Source organism: Plecotus auritus (genome assembly GCF_963455305.1).
Source record: "Plecotus auritus genome assembly, chromosome: 1".
Taxonomy (NCBI): domain Eukaryota; kingdom Metazoa; phylum Chordata; class Mammalia; order Chiroptera; family Vespertilionidae; genus Plecotus; species Plecotus auritus.
The window spans coordinates 26,129,934-26,157,519 of NC_137770.1; the positions used below are offsets into that span (position 1 = coordinate 26,129,934).

The following is a 27,586-nucleotide window of genomic DNA, read 5'->3' on the forward strand; positions in this document are numbered from 1 at the left end:
CAACTTCATTTTTAAATGACTCCATCCACTTAGCAGATCTTACAAAGGTTATTTTACTGAATCGACTTCAGAGCATCTTTTTTGTAATCTGGAATCTGATGATTATTTCTGATGTCTTCTAAAATTATATTTTCCTATTACATGAAAAACCAGAAATTTCCACAGGCAATTTATGTCTTATTTAATAAATGATGGGTAATTTATTTCAAACAAAGTCCCATAAGATTTTCAAATTTCCCAATGTACCTATTTAACTATGTAGTAATCCTTTCAGTTTATAACCTGGCAAGTAAATGTATGCTTTTTTCATGTAATTTACCATGATTCCCCTTTTCCTTCATTTGGACTCTGTTCTCTGTTAGACCCTAACATACAGAACTTAAATACTAGAACTTATAATAATACAGAACAGACTCAACAAAGGTGTCAGCATCATCTTTCAAGAATCAATATATCTCTTGACTATTGGGAATGTTCAATTTCATAATATAGACTGACACTCAGGTAAGTTGCAAAGTATGTTGAACATTTCATGACAGTAATATCTGTGTAAGAGTTTAATAGAGCATCAATCAATTCTTCCAGGAAACCTACAGGCCTTATACATTTCTAGTCTTTAAGCCAAATCAATAATTCAATTTCAATTCATTAGGAAGTATTTCAGGTTTATAAATTATACCATCTTTTTCAAATACATTTTAAGAACAAACCAAGACAAAACTATGCTGAAGTGATGGTGTTAGAAGTTAATTAAGTATTGATGAAATTTGTACAAGTTATACCTCAAAAATCATCTGAAAACCTTAAGCATCATTACAATAATTATAAATTCTGAGTCACATCAACTTGATTCACTGAAGCACTAATGAAGGCAAAATATTAAACCAATGATTTCTCTTCCCCGCCCCAAATTTCTCTTAACCAAGAAAAGTTTGGCTTTCACCCAGCTATAGTAATCAATAAGTAGAGAGTACAAAATGCAAAGTTTATTGAGAATTTCAGTAAAATGGTCTGAATGACATGAGATTTGTTCTTAACCCTTTGGTTAAAATTCACCAAGAATCTTTTACTCTTGGAATAAAACCCAGTAACAGAAGATCTGGACTCTGCCTTTTTGAATGGGTTAAGAGAAGTTTTATAACAAAGATAAGCAAAATAAGAATATTACAATCTTTTACTTTTGGAATAAAACCCAATAGTAGAAGATCTGAAATCTGCATTTTTGAGTGGGCTAAGAGAAGTTTTATAACAAAGATAAGCAAAACAAATATATTAATTTCTCCCTGCTGGAACCACACCCTGTTCTTACTTAAAACATCTTCTCACTGCCTAAAATGTTAAGCCACTTGGAAATAAAAGAGGTAGTCCAGCAGGGAAGAGTCCTAAGGCGTCTTTGCCAGCTTTCTGATATAAAAATGTAGTATTACAATGTGTTTTATTTTTTAAAATTAAAAGTTCTGTTTTGACCTATACCTAAACAAATCAGATGTTATGAACCAAATCCTGAACTGAATCTCCACAAAAGAAAAATGGACCTTCAGAAAGCTAACATTACAGACTTCTCACACAATCACTTGCTAGTACACACGCTGCAAGTAGCTAATGAGGTCAATAGCCATATTCCAGAACAGCGTGGACCTTTAAGTGAGTTTCCTGCCTACATTTTAGCTTATATATGCCAGAATACAACCTAATTAAGAAAAATACTTTATTTAAAGAAAAGAAAAACTGAGACTCAAATGCCATTAACTTTAAAGCTTATTTTTTAATCCACATATGAAATCTAGGAACGTAGAGGCACCATCTCTATATAAACACACAGTTTCTATCCAGAGTCCCCATATCAGACATGGGTTTAATAAGACCACTCCTTAAAGAGCCTGTATTCTCTGGGAGGTAGGAATCATGGTTCTTGCTTTGTATATTTTTAGAAGAATATGAGAAGCAGTTTTAGCAAGGGCTGAAATATTAAATAAACCAAATAATACTTTGAATTTAAAAAGCAACACTATTTCAAGGCATCACTAATCTCTGTACCTCATTTACCAAACACAGAAAAGTAACATAACTCTATAGGTCACATATTCATGATGACAGAGTAAGGCAAACATCTCTAAGACGTATGATCAAAAGCATTTACAGGAGATACACAGGAACTTTGAACTCACACTATGTAAGCCTCTAATCAGCCTAAGCAAAATGCATTGCCTACACAGTCAAATAATTTTCCCCATCACTTAACAGAATAAAATGCAGAAGAACAAATCCAGCAGTCTATGGCAACCCTCTGCCTCCTCCTTCAATAAGTTTTCTGCCTCAGTTGACAGAAACTCAATTTTGAGATCTTACAGCAAAGAAGAGACAATTATGCATATGGGGTAGGCTGTACCAGATATGTGCTGAAGTACAAGAATACCCTTTGATCTGTAATTGATTTTCTCAAAATGTATATTACACCTAAAGCCACCCGCAAATAGATGAATACAAGGTAAGTTTCTTAGCATTCTTAAAATTTTCTTGTAATACACAGTAGAGGGTTCTTTTGATCAGGAGTAAAATAAAAAATATCCAGAAGTCTCCTTGAAGATGATTATGGAAATTACTACCACTAAGGTGCACATCAACAGTAATAATCTGACCATTGATCTGAATTTAAACACCTAAGAATTTTAATAAAAAGACACTTTGTTCAAAGTGGTTGGTCTGTCTCCTACCAGTTCGTTTTCCTCTTCCTCTGCATCTTTCTTTTCTTCCTTCTGTTCTTCGATATTTGCATCAAAATCTTCCATCTCTACCTACACCACCCCAATAATCATAATAAAAAGATTGAGTTAACATTTAAGAAAATGTTGATTCCGTCATTGAGATCTGAAATGAACACAGTTGCCCAGAGAGAGACAGCACAGAATCACTGTTACATACTAATTAATTTTTAACACCCTAAACTTTAAAATACACTGATAAAAGGCAATAATATTCTTGCCTTTCATTTTTCTGGAATATTTATCTTTATAAATTCCTGTGAAGTTGAATATAATGATCTGTCCTACGTTGATAATTATGTTTTGAATGCCTATGAATTACTAAGATTTCCTTTAAGAACCTTTAGCAAGCATTTTTCTAATCAAGTAAAACATATATATGATCCAAATTTAAAAATGCAAGAAAGGTTATAGTGAACAGTAAAATGATAGTAGCTTGGTCCAGAATGGTAGCAACTCAAATAGAAAGGAGATGGATTAGAAAGGTATTTATAGGGTGAAACCTGAATATGAACTGTATATGAGGTGATTCAGACTTCTAGTTTTGTAAGAGAATGCCCTTGTTCTTGGGATACCTATTGAAATATTGAGGGGTGAAGGGTTATGAGATCTGTAACTTCACTCTCAAATGGTTCCACAATAATAGTGATAACAATCCTATATAATAAAAGGTTAATATGCAAATAGACCAAGCAGGGGAACAACCGAAAAACCGGTCACTATGACATGTGCTGACCACCAGGGGGTACATGCAGAACATGGTGGGCATCGGCCGCAGCAGGATGGTGGAGCAGGTGAGCAGGGGCACCAGACCAAGGCTGGGCGCTGGTGGCTGTCATTGGGGTGAGCCTCTGGTGGTTATTGAAAATTCTTTGCTCCCATGCACTGCGGTTCCGCCCCGAGCTCGCACCTGCTGCTGGTGCCGGCCCTGTAGCTGCTGCTCAAACCTGCTGCTGGTGCCTGGTGCCAGCCCCGATAGCTCGATGCCGTCAGTAGGTGCGAGCAGTGGCTGCCAGCTCTGATCGCCCCTCCGGGCTTCTCCACCTCCCCTGCTCCTGAGGGGTGATCGGGGCCGGCAGCTGCCTCTGGCACCTGCTGCTGGCGACGGCCCCAAACACTCCGCACCGTCAATGGGTACAAGTGGGGCTGGCGCCAGCAGTGTGTGGGAGCAGCAGCGGTGGGAGCAGGGCTGCTGGCAGACAAGGGACCAGGGCCATGGTGGGAGGGGCCGGGTGGGGGTGCAGAGGATGGGTTGAGACCTGCTCCTGTTGCCCACCACAGCCTTGCTACCCACAGTTCCTTTCAAGGTGTACGAATTCATGCACTGGGCTCCCTAGTAGTAATAATAATGAGGAAGAGAGGGAGAATATTATCTATATAGAGAAAAATGTGGCAAAATATTAATAACTGATGAATCTCCATCATAGTTGAACAGGTGTTTTTATATTATTTGTGCAACTTTTCTGTAGTTTAAATATTTTTCAAAGTAAAAGGGGTAAAGAAGGGGTTATTTTGCACTGCCTTTGAGGCAAAAGACCCTCACCTCCTCAATAGCAGCATCTTGCAACAAAGAACGAATGTCCAGGCGCATCATATGACGAGGTGCAGTTTCCCAGTGATCAGCCATCTATTGAAAGATTCAGAGGGTCAAGTTATCTCTGTAAACTATTCAAAAAAGACCAAGGGAGCATCCAAGACAAATTAACTAATGCTGTGAAGTCTAACAGGCTAGCTCCAGGCAGAGCTCGGCCATCTTTTTCACTTAGATACAAAGGTTAAGAAACATTTACTGAAGCAGATAGAAAAGATATTTTGAAAGTAAAGGGGATAAGCAAGAAATTCCAGACATCATAGATGAGACAGCCTAAATAAAGTTTAAAATACAACACCTTCTATGTTTCAAAAAATCACCTTGTTTATTTCTTTAAGCTTTCTTCCATGAATATTTCTCTTGCCACAAGTCTGGTTATCTGCACTCATTTCAGCCAAATACACCTAAGAAAGAATGAATAGTGATTAGGCAAACAAATACAGCACTTACATGATAACACAAAGTACTCAAAAATTATTTTAAGTCTGTACCTCAAACCCCTTGGTTTTTGCTGCACTCCAAAACTGGTCAAAATGTCTAACTCTGTCATTGATGGCATCCAGGATGATGAAAGGGAAAAAGCCATCATCCAAAGTCTTTTTGAAAGTTTTGAACATGCTGGTGCGGTAGGTCTCTTCCATCTCAGCTTCATATTCATATTCCATTACCTAAAATCCCCCAAGGGAGATATGCAGTTAGCAAAAGCAAAGAATCATCCTACACCTCTTCCTTGGTCAGCATCTGGATAGAGATGGATTTGTAGTCGTTACTTCATACCTGAGTACTAAAGTTTGTGTTAAAAAAAACAGAAAACTCTTTCTTTTCTCCAAAAAAGCCATACCTCTCCTTTCACTGTTAATAAATTAGGATGTAACCATACCTTCTTTTTCACTTTCTTTCCAGAATCTGGATCTTTTTCTTCTTTTTCCACTTCAGTGATGAAGTAATCATCCAGGCTTAGAACTCTGGGTGCAGGTCCTCCAAATTCTACCTCCTTATCCTAAGAATCAGATAGTCAAGAAAATTAGAGAATTTATAAAATAAATTAATGAATGTTTACACTAAAGTTCCTTCTTATGGCTAAATAATATGCAATCTTCTGGTGGTTTCAAATCAAACAGAAGCAAAAATATTTGTCTAAGCAGACCAAAATTTATATGGGACAGCCTCTACCTATGAGCCAATAAGAATGGATCAAATGGGAAATTCTGTATTGATAAGTGCTGCCTGGTAAAAAGACAAGCAGCTAATAAAAGCAACTGACTCTTTGGCTTTTCCATACTCACTCGAATAAGTTTTGCAACATGTGTCTTTCCACTGCCTGGCAATCCTCTCATTATAACAACAATCTGAAACATGATAAAAAAAAAAAAAATCACTCAGAGAAGATTTTTTTTACAATAAAATCTTATAGTTAACAACGATCTGTATCATTCTCCATGACAGACCACATGATATGCCATGAAACAAACCTTAATAAATTTGAAAGAATAGAAATAATATAAAGCACTATGACTACAATGGAATAACAAAGAACAAGAAGAAAAATAAAAAAATACTTTGAGATAAATAAAAATGAAGACAGCATACTAAAACTTACGAGATGTAGCTAAAGCTGTGCTCATAAGGAAATTTATTAAGAAGAAAAATCTCAAATCATAACCTAACCTTTTACATTAAGACATTGTAAAAAGAAGAACAAACTAAACCTAAAGCAACCAGATAGAATGAAATAATAAACATTAGGGCAGAAGTTAATAAAATGAAGAACAGAAAAACAGTAAAAGCTGGTTCTTTGAAAAGATGAAAAAAATTGACACACTTTTAGCTAGAGTGACAAAGAAAAAAAAAGAGAAGACTCGAATTATTAGAATCAGAAATGAAAGAGGAGACATGACTGACAACCTTATAGAAATAAAAAAAGGATTATAAAGGAATACTATGAACAATTATAGGCCAACAAATTAGATCATGAAATGGACAAATCTCTAGAAAGACACAGACTACTGAAACCAATTCAAGAAATAGATAATTAGAATAGAACTAGGATAAGTAAGAGATTGAATTTGATATCAAAAACTACCCACAAAGAGCACTGGTTGGGTGGCTAAGTTGACTGGAGTGTCATCCCATACAACAAATGGTTGGGGATTTGATTCCTGATCAGGGCACATACCTAGGTTGCAGGTTCAACCACCGATTGGGTGCATACAGAGGCAACTGATCGATGATTCTGTCACAGTGATGTGTGTCTCTCTCTCCCTCTCCCTTCCTCTCTCTAAAACATATTCTTGGGTGAGGACTGAAAAACTATCCACAAGGTAAAGCTCAGGCCCAGATGACTACAGTACATTATTGAATTCTAACATTTAAAGAAGAATTAATACCAACTCTTCACAAACTCTTCCCAAAAATAGAAGAGGAAGGAACAATTCTCAACTCATTTTGAGGCCAGCATTTCAAATCAAACGGATAACCTGGATACCAAAACCAAATACATCACAAGAAAATCACAGATATCTCTTATGAATATAGATGCAAAAATCCTCAACATAATACTAGCAAACTGAATCCAGAAACATATAAAAAGCATTATACACCAAGTGAATTTATCTCAGGGATGTAAATTAATATCTGAAAAGCAATTCATGTAATATATATCAATATAATAAAAAACAAAAATACACACAATAGAGTAAAATAAAAAATAATATAATAAAAACAAAAGCCTTAACTGACAAAAAAAAAAGCATTCAACAAAATCCAACATCCTTTCAAGATAAAAAACATTCAACTAATATAAATGGAGGGGAACCTCCTCAACCTGATAAAGAACACCTACTGAAAACCCATAGCTAATATCATACTTAATGATAAAAGACTGAAAGTTTGCTAAGGTCAGGAATAAAATAAGGATATCCACTCACACATCTACTAGCCCGAGCAACTAGGCAAGAAAAAGAAATAAAAGGTGAATAAAGTATGGTAGGAGAGGATCCAAGATGGCGGCATAGGTAAACACCTAAACTGCTGCCTCGCACAACAATTTCAAAACTACAACTAAAAGACAAAACGTCTATCACCCAGAACCACAGGAAAGCTGGCTGAGTGGAAGTTCTACAACTAGAAGGAAAGAGCAAACAGCATTGAGAGGTGCACAAGCGCTGAAAGGCTGAGGTATGGAAGCGCGAGAATTGGGCTGGTGAAGGGCGACTGGGAGCGCTGCTTTTTTCAACCCGAAGGGAGACAAGCTCCCGATTACTCCAAACTCCAGTTTCTGGGGAGACACGGGGACCCAAACTCCTACGGGGAGAAGCTGGACTGTCTGCCGTGGGGTCGGAAAGTGAGGGTGGCTTGCTTGCAGGGCTGAGCAGGGACGCGGTCAGAGACACAGAGCCGGCTTACTGGCAGCCATCGCTGTTTGCCACGCCCTAGCCTAGTCACGCCCTGAGACCCCACCCCGCACAATCTACAAACCCACCCAAGCTCCAAGCAGCTGCTTTAGCATATGAATGACCTGCCCTATCGCAGCTTAACCTAGCAAACTTGCAGCCCGGGTCAAACAGCTCCAAAACCTCCAAACCCCAAGCAAACAGGAGAAAACTGTAGTTCTCGCTGTAGCGCCTGCTAGGTGGCCTCAGACAGTAGCTGACCTGCACCCCATTAGAGATGCAGAAGCCAGTGTACCTAGTGGTCAGTGTGAGACCAGATTTCAACTCCTCACATCCATGAGTGACACATTCAAGAGGCAGACTCAGTGAGCACCAAAGCCCCACTGAAACAAGTCCTGCACCATAAGCGTGTCTCCACCGCAGCAGTTCTTCCATTATAGACACAGTGGGTCCTCACAGCCAATTGGCCTGGAGGTCAATTCCTCCCAGTGTACCAACAGCAATCAAGGCTTAACTACACCAAGACTTTGCACTCAGCCCACAAAGGGGTGTACCAAAGGCGTCCACCTCAGGTGATTGGGGAGGCTGAGCTACTGGCCCCTATAGGTCACCTACCACACAAAGCCACTCCATCAACACAAGAAGCAGCAAAATGCGGAGACAAAGAAACATGTCATGAATGAAAGAAATGGAGGAAAGCAAACTACTGGACAACACAGAGTTCAGAACCACATTTATAAGGTTACTCAAGAATCTTCTATAAACTGCTGAGGAACTTAGTGAGACCTTTAAGGATCTTAATGAGAATGCCAAAATAATGGAAAAGGACCAGTCAGAAATTAAGCATACACTGTCTGAAATAAAGAATATACAGAAACTCAACTGTAGATCAAAGAACCCCAAGAATCAAACCAAAGATCTGAAATATGAGGAAACAAAAAACACCCAACCAGAAAAACAAAAAGAAAATAGAATCCAAAAATATGAAGATAGTGTAAGGAGCCTCTGGGACAACTTTAAGCGTACCAACATCCGAATTTTTGGGGTGCCAGAAGAAGAGAGAGAGCAAAATATTGAAAACCTATTAGAAGAAATAATGACAGGAAACTTTCCCTACCTGGTGAAAGAAATAGACTTACAAGTTCAGGAAGCACACAGAACCCCATACAAGAAGAATCCAAAGAGGACCACACCAAGACACATCATAATTAAAATGCCAAGGGGAAAAGACAAAGAGAGAATCTTGAAAGCAGCAAGAGAAAAACGGTTAGTTACCTACAAGGGAGCACCCATAAGACTGTCAGCTGATTTCTCGGCAGAAACTATGCTGGCCAGAAGGGAGTGGCAAGAAATATTCAAAGTGATGAATAGCAAGAACCTATAACCAAGATTACTCTACCCAGCAAAGCTATCATTCAGAGTTGAAGGTCAGATAAAGAGCTTCACAGACAAGAAAAAGCTAAAGGAGTTCATCACCACCAAACCAGGATTACATGAAATGCTGAAGGGTATTCTTTAAGAAGAGGAAGAAGAAGAAAAAGGTAAAGATAAAAATTATGAACAACAAAATGATATCAAATACACACCTACCAACAAGTGAATCTAAAAATCAAGAGAATGGAAAATCTGAAGAACAGAATGGACTGGTGAATATAATAGAATCAGGGACATAGAAAGGGAGTGGACTGACAATTCTCAGGGGGTAGGGGGTGTGAGGGGTGCGGGAAGAGATTGGACAAAAATCTTACACCTATGGATGAAGACAGTGGCGGGGGGTAAGGGCATGGGGTGGGGTGGGGAATCAGGTGGAGGGGAGCTATGGGGGGAAAAAAAAAAGGAACACCTGTAATAATCTGAACAATAAAGATTTATTTAAAAAAATAAATAAAGTATGGTAAACCCATAGAAAAAAAAAAAGAAAAAGAAATAAAAGGTATCCAGAGTAGAAAGAAAGAAGTAAAACCACCTCTATCTGCAGATGCCATGATCTTGTGTATACAATATTCTAACAAATCCACTAAAAATCTATTAGAGCTAATAAATGAATTTAGCAATGTTTCAGGATATAGGATCAATATGCAAAAATCAACTGAATTTCTATACAACTGAACAATCCAAAAATGGAATTAAGCCTACTATATCATAACATTAAATGTGAATAAATTAAACAATCCAATTAAAAAGCAGAAATTGTCAGATTGCATAAATAAACATGATCGATCCAACTATATGTTGTCTATAGAAGACATACTTTAGATTCAAAGACACAAATAGATAGAAAATAAAAGGATGGAAATAGATATATCATGCAAACAGCAACCACAGAAAATATAGATGCAAAACATAGTAATAATAGATGAAATAAATTTTAAATGACTTATATAGATATACATCAAAATATCTGATGAAAATGTCCACTGCCAGTTTGTTAAAATGGAATGTAATTATTATGCAATATACGATAAAATTAAAATGTATACATTTGGAGGTCACTAGGAAAATTTGCCAAGCAATTAAGCTCTAACTTCTGAGATTCTATAGGGTAGGTAATTTTTTAGATTATATGATACATTGGAGATGGTAAGATGCCTTGAATCTCATGTATGTCACAGAAAAGTAGAGAAATTCTATTCAGGATATTAAATTTAAAAGATCTCTTGTCAACTTTTGATTTGCAAGAAAACTAGTCAACTACATAGGACTCACTCTCTCAGGTCTGCTCTCTCGGCCAGGGGGTTTCAAAATATCATCCACATTCTTAGATTCAGGTTTCTTCTCTACCCGTGGAGCTGGAGGTGGCTGGTGGCTTAGTGAAGGAGCTGGCAGGGGCATTCGCTCCTCTGGGTAAGTTCTTCGTTCTCCTAGAATTTCAGCAGTTGAACAAAATTACTACTTGTGTAGTAATTATTTAAAATTTTAACTCTTTCCACTCATCCTAAGGTAATATAATTCATAATGATCTGGGAGCCATGTTTAACCTTAATTAGAAAATTTTTAAGTATTGAAAACCAAGAAAATGAAAAGATTTAGATATTATTTCAGGCAAACAGAATGTTTTGAGAAATTCTCAATTCATCCTTATTTGTACTAAATTTAGGAAAAAAGTTAAGCAACAGGACATAGAAGAATAATATATACTTACTGGATGGTCCCAAGTATGACTTAGAGTTTGTCTGTAACTTCTGCTTTACAGTTTTAAGAACAAGAGTCACCAGCTTAGAAAAGTTTGTTCTTTAAATAGGTATACATTTCGCCTTAGCCGGTTTGGCTCAGTGGATAGAGCGTCAGCCTGCAGACCAAAGGGTCCCAGGTTCAATTCCGGCTAAGGGCACATGCCTGGGTTGCAGGCTCGATCCCCAGTAGGGGGTGTGCAGGAGGCAGCCGATCAATGATTCTCTCTCATCATTGATGTTTCTATCTCTCTCTCCTCTCCGTTCCTCTCTGAAATCAATAAATATATATATATATAAAAATAGGTATACGTTTCTAGTTTAAGTGGAATTTATAGCAGTGAAAAATTAAAAGCAACCTAAATGTCTAACAATAAGTCTTATATTTTATCCACTCAGTAGAATGTCATAGAGCCATTATATAATAGATTTATATGTGGAAAAAATGTATAAAAATGATCAATAGGAATAAGCACAATAAAGAAATTGTATTTATAATTTGGTTATAACTTCATTAATACGTATGTGAAGACAGAATGAGCGAAAACATACAAAATTATAATAGCTGTGATTTGGTGGGTGGTGGGATTATAAGTGATTTTGTTTCTATTTTCTAAACTTTTAATAATATAAAAAAAGCAATTTATTTTATTAATTACATTGCTATTTTTATGATAATGCTGCCATGCCTTAGAAACCTCAGTGCATTTTACTCTGTAAATTTAAATCTATAGCTACAATGGGAAGTATTGGTTGTTGGCATTCTCAACATCTTTATAGTTAATAGTTAATAAGGCACTGCTCTACCTCCAAACATGGATGGTCCCTCATAGGCTGGTCGGTCAGACTTTCGGTCATAGGATGGTCTATCAAATCCCCCTCTTCTGGATGAAGAATGGTCTTTTTTGTCTCGATATGACTGAGTCCTAGAAGATGTAACAGGAAGTGGTTTGGTAAGTAAAAAATAATTGGAGATCTCTGTCTCATAATGCAACACCATTACCTGCCCAATTTTCTCTAAAAGTAGTTACTACACATAGTCAATATTTATATTTTTATTTTGTTTTTCCATTTAGATCTCCCTTGCATAGACACATCTAAAGAGCTCACAAATTGCAAAAATAAATTGTTTGCCTACTAATTAAGTAATGGCTACACCTTTATTGACTCAAGCATCTAGTTTCCTGAAGATTGGTCCAGAACTACTCTTTCCTCTCCAAATTATACATAAGAAAGAATATGTCATTTACTAAATTTCCTTTAGACACACTGACTTTTGCTGAACTCAAGCATATGGTAATTACCTTGCAAAGTTATTTTTCATAGCATACCTATCATCTCGAGGTCGGCGTTCTCTGTCAAATCTATCCCGATCATAGTCAGTAACACCACGATCCCGGTCTCGGTCTCTATGTGTCTCTCGATCCCTTTTGAAATCTCGATGATCTGCCATGACATTGCTTTGACGATCAAAATAAGGCTCACGGTCTCTGTCTCTATCATAACGATCACGTTGGCCTGCATGCTCTACAAAAACAATTAGTACAAAATAAGAACAATACCCTTTTTTCTTAAATAAAGGCAAAAAAGTACAAATCTAACCTTAGAACTAGTATAAATTGTTGCCCTAATTTCAACTTATAAATCTTTTAGCTATGTTAAAAAGAGGCCCAAATAATCTTACCAAAGGGAAAAAACATGTGATAATTAGGTCCTAAAAGTTTTTTAAAAATACTGATCTCTCTAGGACTCCTACCTGTCTCAAAAGTTGATCTTTCAGGTAATGGATCTGGGCGCAGAGTTATTCTTTCTCCATAGGGTATCTGTTCAACTTTGTTAGTGGACATATCTGGTAAACAAAATCAGGGATAAAGCACAATATGAATGACGCTTATGAAAGGCAAAGCTGAAGCTAATAATTCCTTTAGAATCCCAAATACAAACTTAACCACTATCACTCACCTCGGCCATGGCCATAGTCAACAGTCTGTTGTACTGGTGGTGGTTTGGACATTGGTGGCATACCCATAGGCATTGGGCCAGGAGGGGGAATGGAAGGGTGAACAGGTGGGGGTGGTAACAATGGAGCAGATGGAATAGTTACAGTTTCTGGTTTAAATTCTGAATTCAGTCCTTGTTCCTCATTTGTATCCCAGAGACCATAGAAAGAATCTTCATCCCAGCGTTCCTGTTCCACCGCTGAAGTGTGTGGCTTTATCACTGGAGGAGGAGGTGGTGGAGGAGGAGGAGGTGGTAGTGGTGGTGGTATTGGAATAGGTGGCCTGGTCAAAGGAACAGATGATCTTACTGGTGGAGCAGAGGGTCTTATAATTGAACCTGGTGGTTTACCCATAGGAGGGGGTGGTCTATAGGATCCTGGAGGCTGGAAAACAGAGTAAATAGCTTTAGTGGATGAGAATACTACCATGTTTTTGCACATCAAATCTGGTTTTCAATCCATAAAATAAAAATTTAATAAACTGCACTCATTGAAAATTCTAAACTTTTGTGCTTTAAAATACAACATTAGGGAGAAAATACAATTGGCCCTTGAGGAACACAGATGTGAACTGTGTGGATCCACTTATGCACAAATTTTTTTTCCAATAAATATCTACACTGTTTTTTTTGTTTTTCCTTCCTTCCTTCCTTCCTTCCTTCCTTCCTTCCTTCCTTCCTTCCTTCTTCCTCCCTCCCTTCCTTTCCTTCCTTCCTTCCTTCCTTCCTTCTTTCCTTCCTTCCTTCTTCCTCCCTCCCTCCCTCCCTCCCTCCCTCCCCCGCACTCACCCCAGTGTCTTGCGTCTACTGGTTGTGCTTATATGCATGCATACAAGTCCTTCGGTTGATCTCTTACCCCCGACCCCTCCCCTACCTTCCCCCTGTAGTTTGACAGTCTGTTCGATGCTTCTTTGCCACTATCTATTTTTGTTCAACAGTTTATAATGTTCTTTATATTTCATAAAAGAGTGAGATCATGTGGTATTTATCTTTCACTGACTGGCTTATTTCACTTAGCATAATGGAAAACTATCCTTGTGGATAGTTTCTTAATCCTCACCCAAGGATATGTTTTAGAGAGAGGAAGGGAGAGAGAGAGAGAGGGAGTGCAAATGGTAAGAATTCCTTTTTTTTTTTTTTTACAGCAGCGTAGTATTCCATTGTGTAGATATACCACAGTTTTCTAATCCATTCATCTGCTGATGGACATTTAGGCTGTTTCCAAATCTTAGCTATTGTAAATTGTGCTGCTATGAACATAGGGGTGCATATATCCTTTCTGATTGGGGTTTCTGTTTTCTTGGGATATAGTCCTAGAAGTGGGATCACTGGGTCAAATGGCAGTTCCATTTTTAATTTTTTGAGAAAACACCATACTGTTTTCCATAGTGGTTGCACCAATCTGCATTCCCACCAGCAGTGAAGGAGGGTTCCCTTTTCTCCACATCCTCGCCAGCACTTGCCATTTGTTGATGATAGCCATTCTGACAGGTGTGAGATGGTACCTCGTTGTTGTTTTGATTTGCATCTCTCAGATAATTAGTGAATTTGAGCATGTTTCCATATGTTTTTTGGCTTTCTGAATGTCCTCTTTTGAAAAGTGTCTATTTAGGTCCTTTACCCATCTTTTGATTGGATTGTTTATCTTCCTTTTGTTAAGTTGTATGAGTTCCCTGTAAATGTTGGAGATTAAACCCTTATCAGAGATAACATTGGCAAATATGTTCTCCCATACAGTGGGCTTTCTTGTTGTTTTGTTGGTGGTTTCTTTTGTTGTGCAGAAGCTTTTTATTTTGCTATAGTCTCATTTGCTTATTTTCTCTTTAGTTTCCATTTCCCTAGGAGCTGTATCATTAAAGATATTGCTACGACAAATGTCTGCTATTTTGCTGCCTATGGCTTCTTGTAAGATTTTTATGGTTTCCCATCTTACATTTAAGTCCTTTATCCATTTTGAGTTTGTTTTTGTGTATGGTGTAAGTTGGTGATCTAGTTTCATTTTTTTGCAAGTATCTGTCCAGTTTTCCTCTACACTGTTTTTTATTTGCGTGGCTGGGAGTCCACAGGTTGTGTGTGTGTGTGTGTGTGTGTGTGCACTAATCCATGCCATTTTATATAGGGAACTTGAGTATCTGCAGATTTTAGTATCAATAGGGGGGCAGGGGGGAGGTTCTTGAAACCAATCCTCCCAAGCCCTCGAAGATACCAAAAGACAACTTAAGATTTGGGGATTTAAAAGTTATATTCAAATTTTCAATTGCAAGAGGGGAGGGGTGTGTGTGTGGTGTCCCTAACCTCCATGCAGTTCAATGGTCAACTTCATATGCAAATCACATCTCTGATAAAGGACTTGTATTCAGAATATAAAAACTCATAACTTAGTAAGAAAAATTATTTTCAAAATGGGAAAAGATTTAAATAGATATTTCCCCAAACAAAATATATGAATGGCCTATAAACACATGAAAAGATACTCAACATTATTATTCATTAGGCAAATGCAAATTTAAATCATAATGAGATACTATTTCATACCCAGTAGAATGGCTATAATTGATAACACAGATAATAACAAATGATGGCAAGGATGTAGAAAATAAGAACCCTCTTAGATTGCTAGTGGGAATGTAATATGGTGCGGCCACTTCGGGAAATAGTTTAACAGCTTCTCAAAAAGTTAAACATAAATATACCACAAACTCAGCAATTTCATTCCTAGGTATCTATCCAAGAAAAACATGTCACCCAAAGACCTGCACACAAATATTCATAGTATTACTCAATAACCCAAATGTCCATCAACTGGTGAATGGATCAACACAACATGGTATATCCACACTATATATTATTACTTGGTAATAAAAAGAAGTACTGATTTATGCTACAACATGGATGAATTTTAAAAACATTAGCTAACAAGCCAGTTACAAAAGATCACATGTTGTATAATTCCATTTAAATGACATACCTAGAAAGGCAAATCTATAGAGACAGAAAGTGAATTAATTGCTGCCTAAGACTTAGGGTAGGAATGGGAATTAGAATTTCAAATTGACACAAGGGATCTTACTGGGGTGTTGAAAATGTTCTAAAACGGGATCATAGTGATGGTTGCACAACTCAGTAAATTTACTAAAAATCAGTAAATTACATACTTAAAATGGGCAAATTATATGATTATGTAAACAAAACCTCAATTAGTGGTTAAAAAGAAAAGAAGAAAAATATTGCCCTCAACACTATTACCCCTTCCCTAATGTACCACCACCTTCTCTTTCTTCTCCTTCCAGAAAAATCAGCATGCTAGGTACTTAGATACAGATATCCCAGGCTCACCCAAAACCTACTGAAGTTCTGTGGTGAGTCGTGGCATTAGTTTAAAAAACAAACAAACCAAACCTCCATGAGTAATTCTGATGTTCACTACCTAGTTAAGAACTTCTGCTATAATCTATCTTCCCACTCTGGTGACCTATCTCCTCCAAAAAATAGTGAATTTCCAGTGAGAGAAACAAACTCTACCTAGCCTCCTCACTTCTATTCAGTTATATGATTGACAGCAGCAGTTTGTGTAAGGCTGGTACCAATATGCAACATGAGCACTAGAAAACAATAAAACAAAGAAACCAAACGAAAATTTAGTAAGCGGTCCAAGAAAGAGGGCTACTGTTGTGTGTAATGTTTACATGCATTTTCCCAAAGTAATCACCAAATGCCAATAGAAATGTTTGTTAAGGAGATAGTAGAACCTCTTGGCAAATAGGTCCTTTTTACTCAGTACCAAAACCCAATGGTCAAATTTTCATTTTTGCAAACTATGTTAGACCTGGAAAAGCCAACAATACACAACTTATGTATTTACTCATATGTAGGTTATGCTTTAAAAACAAACTTTCTGGGTAACAAAATGGATTTGGCTAATGTAAAAAACATTATTTAACGAGAGGCCACTATAGGCTAGAATTAAAGACAAATGATGATTACCTAAAGGTAAACTTTAGGTTGTGACACTTGAAACTGTTAAGAAAATGCCTATGTAGCCCTAGCTGGTTTGGCTCAGTGGATAGAGTGTTGGCCTGTGGAATGAAGGGTCTCAGGTTCGAGTCTGGTCAAGGGCACACACCTAGTTGCAGGCTCAATCCCCAATGTGGGAGGCAACCGATCGATGTATCTCTCTCAAATTGATGTTTCTCTGCGTCTCTCCCTCTCCCTTCCACTCTCTAAAAATCAATGGAAAAATATATTCGGGTGAGGTTTAACAACAAAACAAAACAAAAAAAGAAAGAAAAAGAAAATGCCTATGTAGGACAAAGCTATTATGTCTGTAGTACAGCTATCCAGACGTGTTTTAAATATGTTAAGAACTCCTGGGACCATGTCTTCAAATAAAACAAAAAATGTGTGTTTTTTCATACTATACAGTGAAAGCACTAGATATGTTTGTAGAAAACAAAACACCCTTATAGTATTTATATGAGAAAGGATTAATATCTATATTAAGGATGATATAAATTGATAAGAAAGCCTTAAGAATCAAACAGGTAAATTGGTAAAGAGCAAAAATAGAACTTTTACAAGAAGAAATATAATGAACAAATATGGAAAAATATTTATGTTTACTAATTATCAAAATGCATATTAAAATATTTTATTAAAACTATTATATCTACCAAATACATTAAGTAAGTGATGCTTGCAAGGCTACAGTACAGATGTTATACAACTGTTTCAGAGAGCAACTGTCTATATTACAAGAATCATTAAAAATGTCCTTGCCCTACCCAGTTTGGCTCAGTGGACAGAGCGGCAGCCCACGGACTGAGGATCCTGTGTTTGATTCAGATTAAGGGCACGTACCTCAGTTGCAGTCTCAATCCCTGGCCTTGGTCAGGGTGCATGTGGGAAGCAACCAATAGATGTGTCTCTCTCATATCGATGTTTCTCTCGCCACCCCCCCCCTCCACTCTCTCTAAAAATCACTGAAAAATATCCTCAGGTGAAGATTAACAACAACAACAAAATACAATAAAAATGTCCTTCTTCCAGCCTGGTCAGTGTGGTTCAGTGGTTGAGCATCAACCCATGAATCAAGAGGTCCCCGGTTTGATTCCTGATAAGGGCACATACCAGGATTACGGGCTCAATCCCCAGTAGGGGGTGTGCAGGAGGTAGCCAATCAATATCTCTCTCATTCATCAATATTTCTATCTCTCTATCCCTCTCCCTACCCCGCTCTCTAAAATCTAGAAAAATATATATTTTTAAATGTCCTTATTCTTTAACTGAAGTATTCCACTTTGGGAGTTTAAAATACTTTTAAGAAGTTATCTAAAATAAGAACTTGATACAAAGACATTCATTAAAGTTTTATTAGTAAAAGTGAAAGCTTAGAAACAACTGTCCAATAGAAATGGAATTTTTAATAAATTATTCATCAAAAATAATAAAGCATGTAGCAATATAAAAAAGTTTAATGACTTCCGTGAACAGAACAAAAATGTGGATCTATAATCTAGTAGATCTATAATCTAGAGAGTTTTTACTATTTGCTAAGAGATACAAAGATAAAAGATATAGTTCCTATCCTTATGAGCTCAGTTTAGGAGGAAAAACAGACAAGAAAACTATCAAAATATAATATAATGACTATGACAGAGGCCCATACAAGATATTACAGGGGTGCATATGAGGGCAATTGTCGTACACAAGTGAAAGAGAAGATATAGAGCTGATTTCTAAAAGATGAACAAGAATTAACTAGTTGGAGGAGAAGTAGGAAAGAAAAGAAACTCCAGGTTTATAGAACCACATGCATGTAACAAGACATGGAGAAGAGCCTGGCATGTTTAAAGAATTATAAAAGATACTCCATATGAAAGGAAAGTGAGTAAAGAAAGTGGAGTAGCCAGTAATGGTAAGCAGAGATCTGGCCAACTCAGGAAGAACATAAAAAGTCATGCAAACGTTAGAACTACTTGTTTGTCCAACTGTATATTCCTGGGTCTCATCCCAGCAATATTGTGTTTGTATCTACTGGAGTTGCATCTGGGAATCTATATTCTTTTTTTTTTCTTTTAAAAAAATAATTTTTTATTGATTTTAGAGAGAGATGAAGGGAGAGAGAGAAGAGAAACATCGATGTGAGAAATATCGATTGGTTGCCTCCTGTACGCACCCTGACCAGGGATTGAACCTACAACCTGCATTTGTGCCCTGACTGGGAATGGAACTGGTGACCTTTTGGTGCACGGGACAATACTCCAACCCACTGAACCACAATGGCCACGGCCTTGAGAAATGATTCTTGCTGTGTCATTTTAAGAGAGGAGAACAGGAAAATAATCTTATTCCTGGATCTGCCAGTGCTTTTCACTAGATGTACCATATCCAACTTAACGTCCTCCTTCCTCTTCTGCCCCAAATGTAAAGATGTGGATTTTCACTAATACCTTTTAGTCCTGGCACCCTCTCCATAAATTTGTGGTGTGTGTTTTGGTATGATAACAACAAACTTTATTTATTGTGCTCTAGTTGATTCTGAGTACTTTTATTAGCTATAACTTAATTTTATTCAACTGTAACTCTTCCTCGTTAATCCCTCTTCTGGCTTCTACGTACAAGAGGACCTGACACATGCTCACATGTGCTAACACTGTCGCCATCACTTTGCTTTGGGGTGGGAACAATTTAATAATTTAATGCCAAGGGCTTCTCACTATCCAGTCCATATTTTCTACATTATCTAACTTTCTACCTTAATGAACACCCTTGAGTTTAAGTTAGAATTTAAAGCAACCTTAATATTCATTTATTCATTCATACATATACTCAACAAATATTTCTTTTATAATGGGTGCTGACATTATGTAGGTTCTGAGTTTTTCAGCCACATACAGTAGAATTATTTACAAAGTTAATTATAGACTATTCTGTTCTCTCCAGGCCTCTCAAACATCCTAATCTGAGTCTTTTTTTGGTGTGATCTTTTTATTTTATTTTTTAATTTCTTTATTGATTAAGGTATTACATATGTGTCCTTATTCCCTCATTACCCCCACCTCCCATTCATGCCCCCACCCCCCTGTTGTCTGTGTCCATTGATTAGGCTTATATGCATGCATATAAGTCCTTTGGTTGATCTCTCCCCCTTACCCCTACTGTCCCCTACCTTCCCTGAGGTTTGATGTTCTGATTGATGTTTCTCTGTCTCTGGATCTATTTTTGTTCATCAGTTTATGTTGTTCATTATATTCCACAGATGAGTGAGATTATTGGGAATCTATATTCTAACAATCTCCTCAGGGGATTATTTTGTAATCTAAAATTAAGCAATCACTGATATAGAATATCTTTGACTTAAGAAAATGAAACAAGGGGTAAAAGACTGTAGGACAGAAGCTTCTAAATTTTCTTACTATATGCTGCTTTTTTACTGTTCCAGAATATTTTTCATGACCAAAAGAAACACCCATCAATTAGGTACAAAGAACCTAATGACTATTTATATCCTAACAACTTATATCCTAACAACTTAGAAATTGTTGATACATAATAAAAATTGAAAGAAAGAAAAAAAAGTCATGCAAACGAATCTAGATTTTATTCTGAAAGAAATGGGGAATACTGAAGAGTTTTAAAGCCAGAGTGCGACATGATGAGATTTGTTTTAAAATGTCCACTTCGGCCAGAAGTCACATCAGTGCTGTAGAGCTGCCTAAAGTGGAGTGTAGGGGTAGTCCTGACGAAAAAGGGGCATGAGAGAACTTTTTAGGGTGTTGAAATTTTTTTTATCTTTTGGTATATATTTGTTAAAACTTAAACTGTAGGCTTAAAATGAGTATGTTATTATATGTAAATTATACCTCAAACTTTGATTCAAAAAATAAAATAATCTCTCTGACAGCAGAATGGAGAATGGACCAGAGGATAGTAAGATGGAGACAGATGAATTACGATGTTTCTGCAATAATCTAGGCAAAAACTGATGAAGGCTAGAATGAGGTTGTAGGGAGTGAAGGCTGGAATATTTGAACAATATTAAAAAGGTAAAATCAATCAATAGCATGACTGAATATGGAAGGGTAGGACATAGGCTGACTAGGTGATGGTGAGGAGAAAACACAAGTTTGATGAGGATGATAATGAGCCCCATTTTGAATATGCTGAATTTGACAGGAGACATGTCCACAGAGAGAAACTCTGTAGGCAGATGGATGCATACATAGGTCATGAGATACAATTTGAGGAGTCAACATCATGATGGTGGTTTATGCCAACAACTATGTATGAGTGCTATGTGTTAGACAAGGATGAAAAGGAGCATTGAGAAACGAAAAGAGTTAATTTGGTGAAATGATTCGTGTTTTTCTCTCTCTTATTGTGTTGTTAAAAGGTAAAACAACAGAATGAAAGCAAAACCTGGGGAAAAAGACCATACTTTTAAGATTTTCAAAAGTCAATTACTATCAGCTTTTTACCTTTCCAAAAATTTACATTAAAAAATATATTATTTTTATTTATTTCAGAGAGGAAGGGAGAGAAAGAGGGAAAGAGGGAGAGAGAGAGAGAGAGAAACATCAATGATGAAAGAGAATAATTGATTGGCTGCCTCCTGCATGCCCCCTACTTGGGGATGGAGCCTGCAAACCAGGCATAAGCCCTGACAGGGAATTGAACCATGACCTCCTGATTCATAGGTCAATACTCAACCATTGAGCCACACAGGCTGAACAAAATTTATATTTTTTATAGAGAAAATTTATACTTGCTTCATATATCAAAAGATTAAAGGACAAACATACAAAGTAGGAACCACTGCATTTTCTGAGCACATATTTTCCCATACCAGATACATTCCAGGTCTTGAAGGTGTATTCTGCAATCTCGAATCCTGGGGTGGTAGGTGGTCAGGCATCTGTGGCTCAGACCCAAAGTCTTTCATCTTTTGAAGCTGTTCTTTCTGTTCCCTGTAAACAAATAAAATTGCCATTGTACATAAGGCATGTCTACTCCATTCCTAAATGACTACAATTAATATATAAAGAGACCTAAAAATCTTGTTCTAAAACCCTCTACAGTGCTCACAGAGCACCTCTGTAACTCTCACAGAGCACCTCTGTAACACCACTCCCTTGCCTTGATGTAGCTAACTGATCAGACATCTACGACCTATAAATAATTATAAATTATTGAAGATCTTCAAGGACAGATGCTACAATCTGCACCTCATTAGTCTATTCTAATATTTCATTTACTTGTCATGTTTTTCTTTCACCCAATCAAAAGCTCTCTTGCCACTTTTTTTGTTCAATATTCTTTATTTAGACCAGAGCTTGCAAAATGGTGGCCAATGGACCAAATATGGCCTGGAAGGTTTTTTTGAATTTGGTGTTCACATCAGTTTTCAAAATCTGAATTAGCTGCCCTTATTTACAAAGCAAAATATTTCATATAGAAATTCAAATGTTTAAGAGATTTTGGTAACAATGGGCCTACATTCCCCACCTGCCAACAATTAGCTGAATGGAGTAGTGGCTGCCCACTTTAGACAAAGACCTTTTGCCACTTGCACTCACTTTTGTTACCTGTCAGCTTCTTGTGGGTATTTTAGTTAATGGCCTCTGCTGTATATGGTGATAACAATGGTCAGTCTACACCTTTGAAAACAACACTTTATATTCCTAAAGAGTAATTACATAACTCTTCAAGTTTTTCTTTAAATGTCTGGTCAAATTCCTTTTCCTTTTCCTTACAATGACCACCTTAAACACATGTAACCTCTCCCCACCTTTTACAATATTCTCCCTGCATTTGTAAAATGTAGTGATCCAAATGGATACAAAATAAGGGTCAAGTATATAAAAATATTATTTTATGCCTTGTGTAAATCATGACTTTATACCAACACAACATAGCTTACTTGTATTCAACTGTGACCACTTTTATCCATCATTTCATGTTTTGTTTAATTATGTTTTTGTTGCCTAGAAAGAGCTTTTAAAAAAGAATGATGAAGAAGCACTTTTTATTCAGCATTTCTTTGCAAAGCGATAATGGAAGGAAAAGGAAACTTTTAAAAGAAAAGGAAAGAAACTTTGGCAGATTAGCAACACCAATCAGCTTGGTGTTCTCAAAAAACAAAATAGATTTTAGAGTTGGACAGACTATGTTCGAATTCTGGATCTGCCACTTTTTAGCGAAGTGGACTTAAACTCTCTGAGCCTCAGTGTCATTTATGAAGTGGGAATAATACTACTTATTCTTTATAGGACATTGAGATATAAGGATTTGAGATAGGAGGATTGAGATAATATATGCTAAATTACTGGCACAGTAACTAGCACACAGACTGTTAAATTAAAGGTGTCTATAATTTAAAAGTGAGTTGTATAGTAGCTAAATATTCTAGGGTATGCTTTCCACACCATTAATAATCTGGAAAAGTTAAACCTCATAGAAAGCTTTTGTTATAATTTCAATTGGTATAAGCCACAAATATAGACCAGAATTGAATAATGAAAGAAACATAATACATTGTAATATATCAAAAACTAACCATTAATTTATTTTCTCAAAGCACAGCTAATTCCTACAAAACTACTTAAAAAACTTACAATCTGCCAATGACGCCTAAATTCTTAGCATATAGTTGGTTTAAGGATGAAACAATTTATACAAAGCTACAAAGCACTTAGTACAGTTCCTGGCACATCATAAGCATACAATAAATGTTAGCTTTTGCTACTACATGGAAAGCATTATGTAGATACCTATACATACATAGTAAGTTGACTGTAAGTTAAGAAATCCAAATTCTATTCTCCACCTCACAAAGAAAATACTTGATTATGTATAAATAAGTAACATCCTGAAGTAGAGATATCCGCTTCTAATTATAATGAAAGATAAAACATCCCCAGAAGTATCAATGGTTAGACAAATCTGAGGATGCTTGCAGGTAAACCATTCTTAGCTTCAACAGAGAAAAATATGAGTCCTTACAGCATTTTCCAAAGATTAATGAATATGAAGTCTATCAGGTCTAATACAGAAGAACAAACTGCCTCCTGGGGAAAAACAGGATGTTACATATGAGCTCTGAAATCCAGAGCACTAGAAAGTTGAAGTTTGACACTTGAAACATGCACAGGCATGGCATGTCAGCAACACATCTATAAAAGCCAAGAATGGCCATCAAATTTTCACATTTCAGAACATAAGTTTATAATTAACACAGTTCCTAAACACCCATCCTAACCCTAAAACAGCACAGAATGACCAGATATATAATTAAATTATGTGATAAGAACTTGAAGTAAAATTAATTCCATTCAAATATATCACATTTTTAAAAAGCAGTCTGAATGTGGCTTTGACTAAAAGAAATGATCTTAAGTAGTCAACTTACCGAAGCATTTTCAGTTCTTGTGCAGCTTTCAAAATGATTTCGTGCTGCCTCTGACTGAGAACCATTACCCCTCCAAGGCCTTGGTCAGAGTCTAAATTTGCATCCGACCCCATCATTTCAGAAGAATGATGTGAGGAGGGCATGTGTTCCGCAATGGGGGAATGTCTATCCACATCAGATGGGTACCATCTGTCTGACAACCGTTCTCTTTCCCAGTCCATTCTGTCAGGAATATAATCTCGCTTTTCCCGCCACGTATCTCCTCTTTCTGGATACTCTCGGATCCTCAACTCACCCCTATCACGGAAATCTCGATCATACCCATGGTCTCGATTTCTTTCTTCTCTCCATCTATCATCCCGATATCTATCCAAAGGTGGAAGAGGTGGGAGGGGTGGTAAAGGTGGAAGAGATGGAATATCCCGTTCACGGAACTGTGATTCTTGTTCATCCAGTGGTCTCCCATAATCTCTGTCCCACTCATTATCCAAATTTCTATCATACATATCCATGGGTCTTCCAATCCGATCCACATCCCTGTCCAAGTCCCTGTCCATTTCCCTGTTGTAGTCCTCATCCATATCCTGATCTCTCTCCCAATCATCCCACCAAGGGCCTCCTCGTCTATCTCCATCATGCGATCGAGATGGTGGTGCTGAGAACCTGTCCTCTCGGTTATATGGATCTAATGTATCATCTCGATAGTCACGTTCACTTTCTCTCCAGTATCTCTCTCTATCCCAATCATCAAGTCTTTCTCGTTCCATTGGAGCATTTCTACCGTCTAGTGGGAACTCTTCATGCCCTCTCTCTTCTCCATGGTTCCATGGAGCCCTAGGAGGCTCATCTCGGTGATATGGATACATTTTTTCCCCACCATCTCCTGGTTCTGGTCTAAATGGACCTCTGTCACGACCAAAATCTGGTCTTCCCAGTCCCCTTTCCCGACTGCCAGGCCCTCGAGGTGGTGGCCCCCTCTCCCTGCTCCCAGCTCTTCGAGGTGGTACTCTCTCCCTACTCCCAGCCCTTCGAGGGGGTCCTCTCTCCTGACTTCCAGCCCTCCGAGGTGGTCCCCTTTCTCGGCTGCCAGCTCTCCCCTTGTCTTGGCTACCTTGCAGACCACCTGGCACTTTCTCCCGACTGCTTCCTGGTCTCACCAACCCTCTGTCCCGACTGCCTTCTCCTCTGTTCATCTTCTCTCGACTGTCTTCTCTTCTACCCATCACCTTATCATGAAAGTCTTCTTGCTTGACCAACCCTGGGTCACAGCTGATTACCTGGCCTCGACCTCTATTTACTAGTTCTTTATCCTGTGTGTCTTCCATTCTGCTTTGCCCAGGACCTTTGTAAGACGAGCTGCTGCCTTGATTGCTTTCTAACCTATTATCTCTGTTATCTGGCCGAGGCAGCCCTTTATCTTGGTTATTTTCTGAATGGGGCAGACCAATACCTAAAGGTTTAAAATCATTATCTGCGTTTAATGATGATGATGTTGCTACTATTGCTCCTCCCTCCATCCCCCCCGTTTCTGAGGGAAAAGTAGATTGAGTAGGTACAGGTTTATTTGCAAGGGATACAGGCTGAGTAACAGCTTGGGTTTTGTCCATTTGAGTCTCCATACTCTGAGAATTCTGGTCCCACTTAGAAGGCTCTATGGGCACTTCCGAGACTTCGCTTTTAAGTGGCTCTTGTTGAGAGTCGCTTAGATTCTCATTTGCCTGAGCCGCCTTGGCATCCTTTACATCTGCACCAATGGATAATGCAGCTGATTGCATGTTTAAATTCTTCTGCTGGTTACTATTGGTGTCTGCTAATGGTTCTTTGTTTCCTGAAAGAGGTTCTGCTTGTGACTTAGGTTGCTGCTGATGTTGCTGTCCCAAAGCTGGTTTGGGGCCTTTCCATTGTGGTCCACTTTGTCGAGGACTTAGGGATGTATTGGGGGTAATATAAAACTGAGATGCTGGCCCCCGGGGAATCATTCCCCATTTGCTTTTAGTGCCCTCTGCTGGGTGACCTTCATATCTGGGTCTTGGCCCATCGGGGCGATTTCCTTCAAAACGAGGCCCTTTGGGTCTCGGTCCTTCACACCTTGACCCTAAATCCTCAAATCTTCGAGGACCATCAAATCTACAAGTAAAACAAAAGATATTACTCAAGACAGTAAAGCAGAAAAAAAATTCTCCATGTAAGAATATTTAAGGCACTCTTGCCTTAGAATTTGTTTACAACAATGACTCTTTCGGTCATTAAACAAATCCTGAGGTATCTGTATCTTAGAACCAGCATGCTAAAGTGGCAGTACTCTGAAGGCCTTAGGACAGGCTTTGGAAATCATGTCAGTTTTATCTAATTCACTTCGACACATCTCCTGCAGCAAGTCACTGATGTACTGAACCGTTAAAAAAAAACCACACAATTATAAACGCTGTGCCTTAGTAGGCAGAAAAATCCACTAATTTTAACGAAAAAAAATAAAAATAAATTCCAAGCTATCTTCAAGAGTACTTTTAGAATTAAAATAGCACTAAGAAATAATCAACAATATAGGATGTTGGTAAATATTGTTGGAGCTAGCATTATGATTTTAACTGATGGACAAAAGTTTAAAAAAAAAACAAAAAAAAAAACACAGCAGCCAGCCATATTTTCAGAGTGTGCCCTGACATTTGAAAGTCTGGACAGAGATGTTTTTGCTATGGGCTCACTCACTGATTCAGTAAATATTTAGTGCACATTTTTAATGCACATCCCCTGACTATCAGGTGCTACACTACATTCAAGGGCTATATGAATAAGATGTCATCTGTGTCCCCAAAGGGTTTACAATCAAGGAGAAACAGAATATAAATGTAAATATGTGCTTAAAAGTGCAATAACTAAAGTCTGCCTGAATATAATAACGGTGGCAGAGGAAAGAATGGTCAATTCTACCAGAGTAGTGGTGGGGTGCTATTCAATAAATGCTTAAATTAAGTCTTAAAAGATAATTTCTCTCAGATCAGGCTAACAAAGTATGTTGGAGGTGAGAGAAGTGAGAGGCAAGGGCATCTCAGGCTAAGGAAGTATTCTGAGGAAAGGCAGAGAAATACATACCAGCATAGCATGTATGGAAATGCAAACAGTGCAGCATGGCTGAAGCAAAGAGGAGCCAGAGTCAGGGAGTGCGGGGGAAGGAGTAGGAAAGCACTGTATTAAGAGATAAGGTAAAAAGGCAGGCAAGAATCAATGTCCAGAAGCCCCTGACTACCTTTTATGGCAGACACTAT

The 27,586-nt window shown here is 37.6% G+C and overlaps 1 protein-coding gene across 3 annotated transcripts in view; it reads right to left on the reverse strand.

Annotated features, from left to right (window-relative positions):
- Window positions 1–27,586, reverse strand: part of YLPM1 (YLP motif containing 1) — a 69,196-nt gene that overhangs the window by 10,284 nt on the left and 31,326 nt on the right. For all 3 annotated transcript variants that reach the window (XR_013961014.1, XM_080676682.1, XM_080676681.1), the window contains 13 exons: window positions 24,321–26,447; window positions 21,759–21,879; window positions 12,878–13,298; window positions 12,672–12,764; window positions 12,247–12,442; window positions 11,723–11,841; window positions 10,452–10,606; window positions 5,640–5,702; window positions 5,234–5,353; window positions 4,845–5,021; window positions 4,674–4,757; window positions 4,306–4,389; window positions 2,715–2,795 (listed from right to left, as the gene is read on the reverse strand). Coding sequence is in view for 2 of the 3 variants with exons in the window: in XM_080676682.1 (XP_080532808.1) it covers window positions 2,715–2,795; window positions 4,306–4,389; window positions 4,674–4,757; window positions 4,845–5,021; window positions 5,234–5,353; window positions 5,640–5,702; window positions 10,452–10,606; window positions 11,723–11,841; window positions 12,247–12,442; window positions 12,672–12,764; window positions 12,878–13,298; window positions 21,759–21,879; window positions 24,321–26,447 (3,841 nt within the window). In the remaining variant the exon portion in view is untranslated. The remainder of the gene's footprint in view (window positions 1–2,714; window positions 2,796–4,305; window positions 4,390–4,673; window positions 4,758–4,844; window positions 5,022–5,233; window positions 5,354–5,639; window positions 5,703–10,451; window positions 10,607–11,722; window positions 11,842–12,246; window positions 12,443–12,671; window positions 12,765–12,877; window positions 13,299–21,758; window positions 21,880–24,320; window positions 26,448–27,586) is intronic.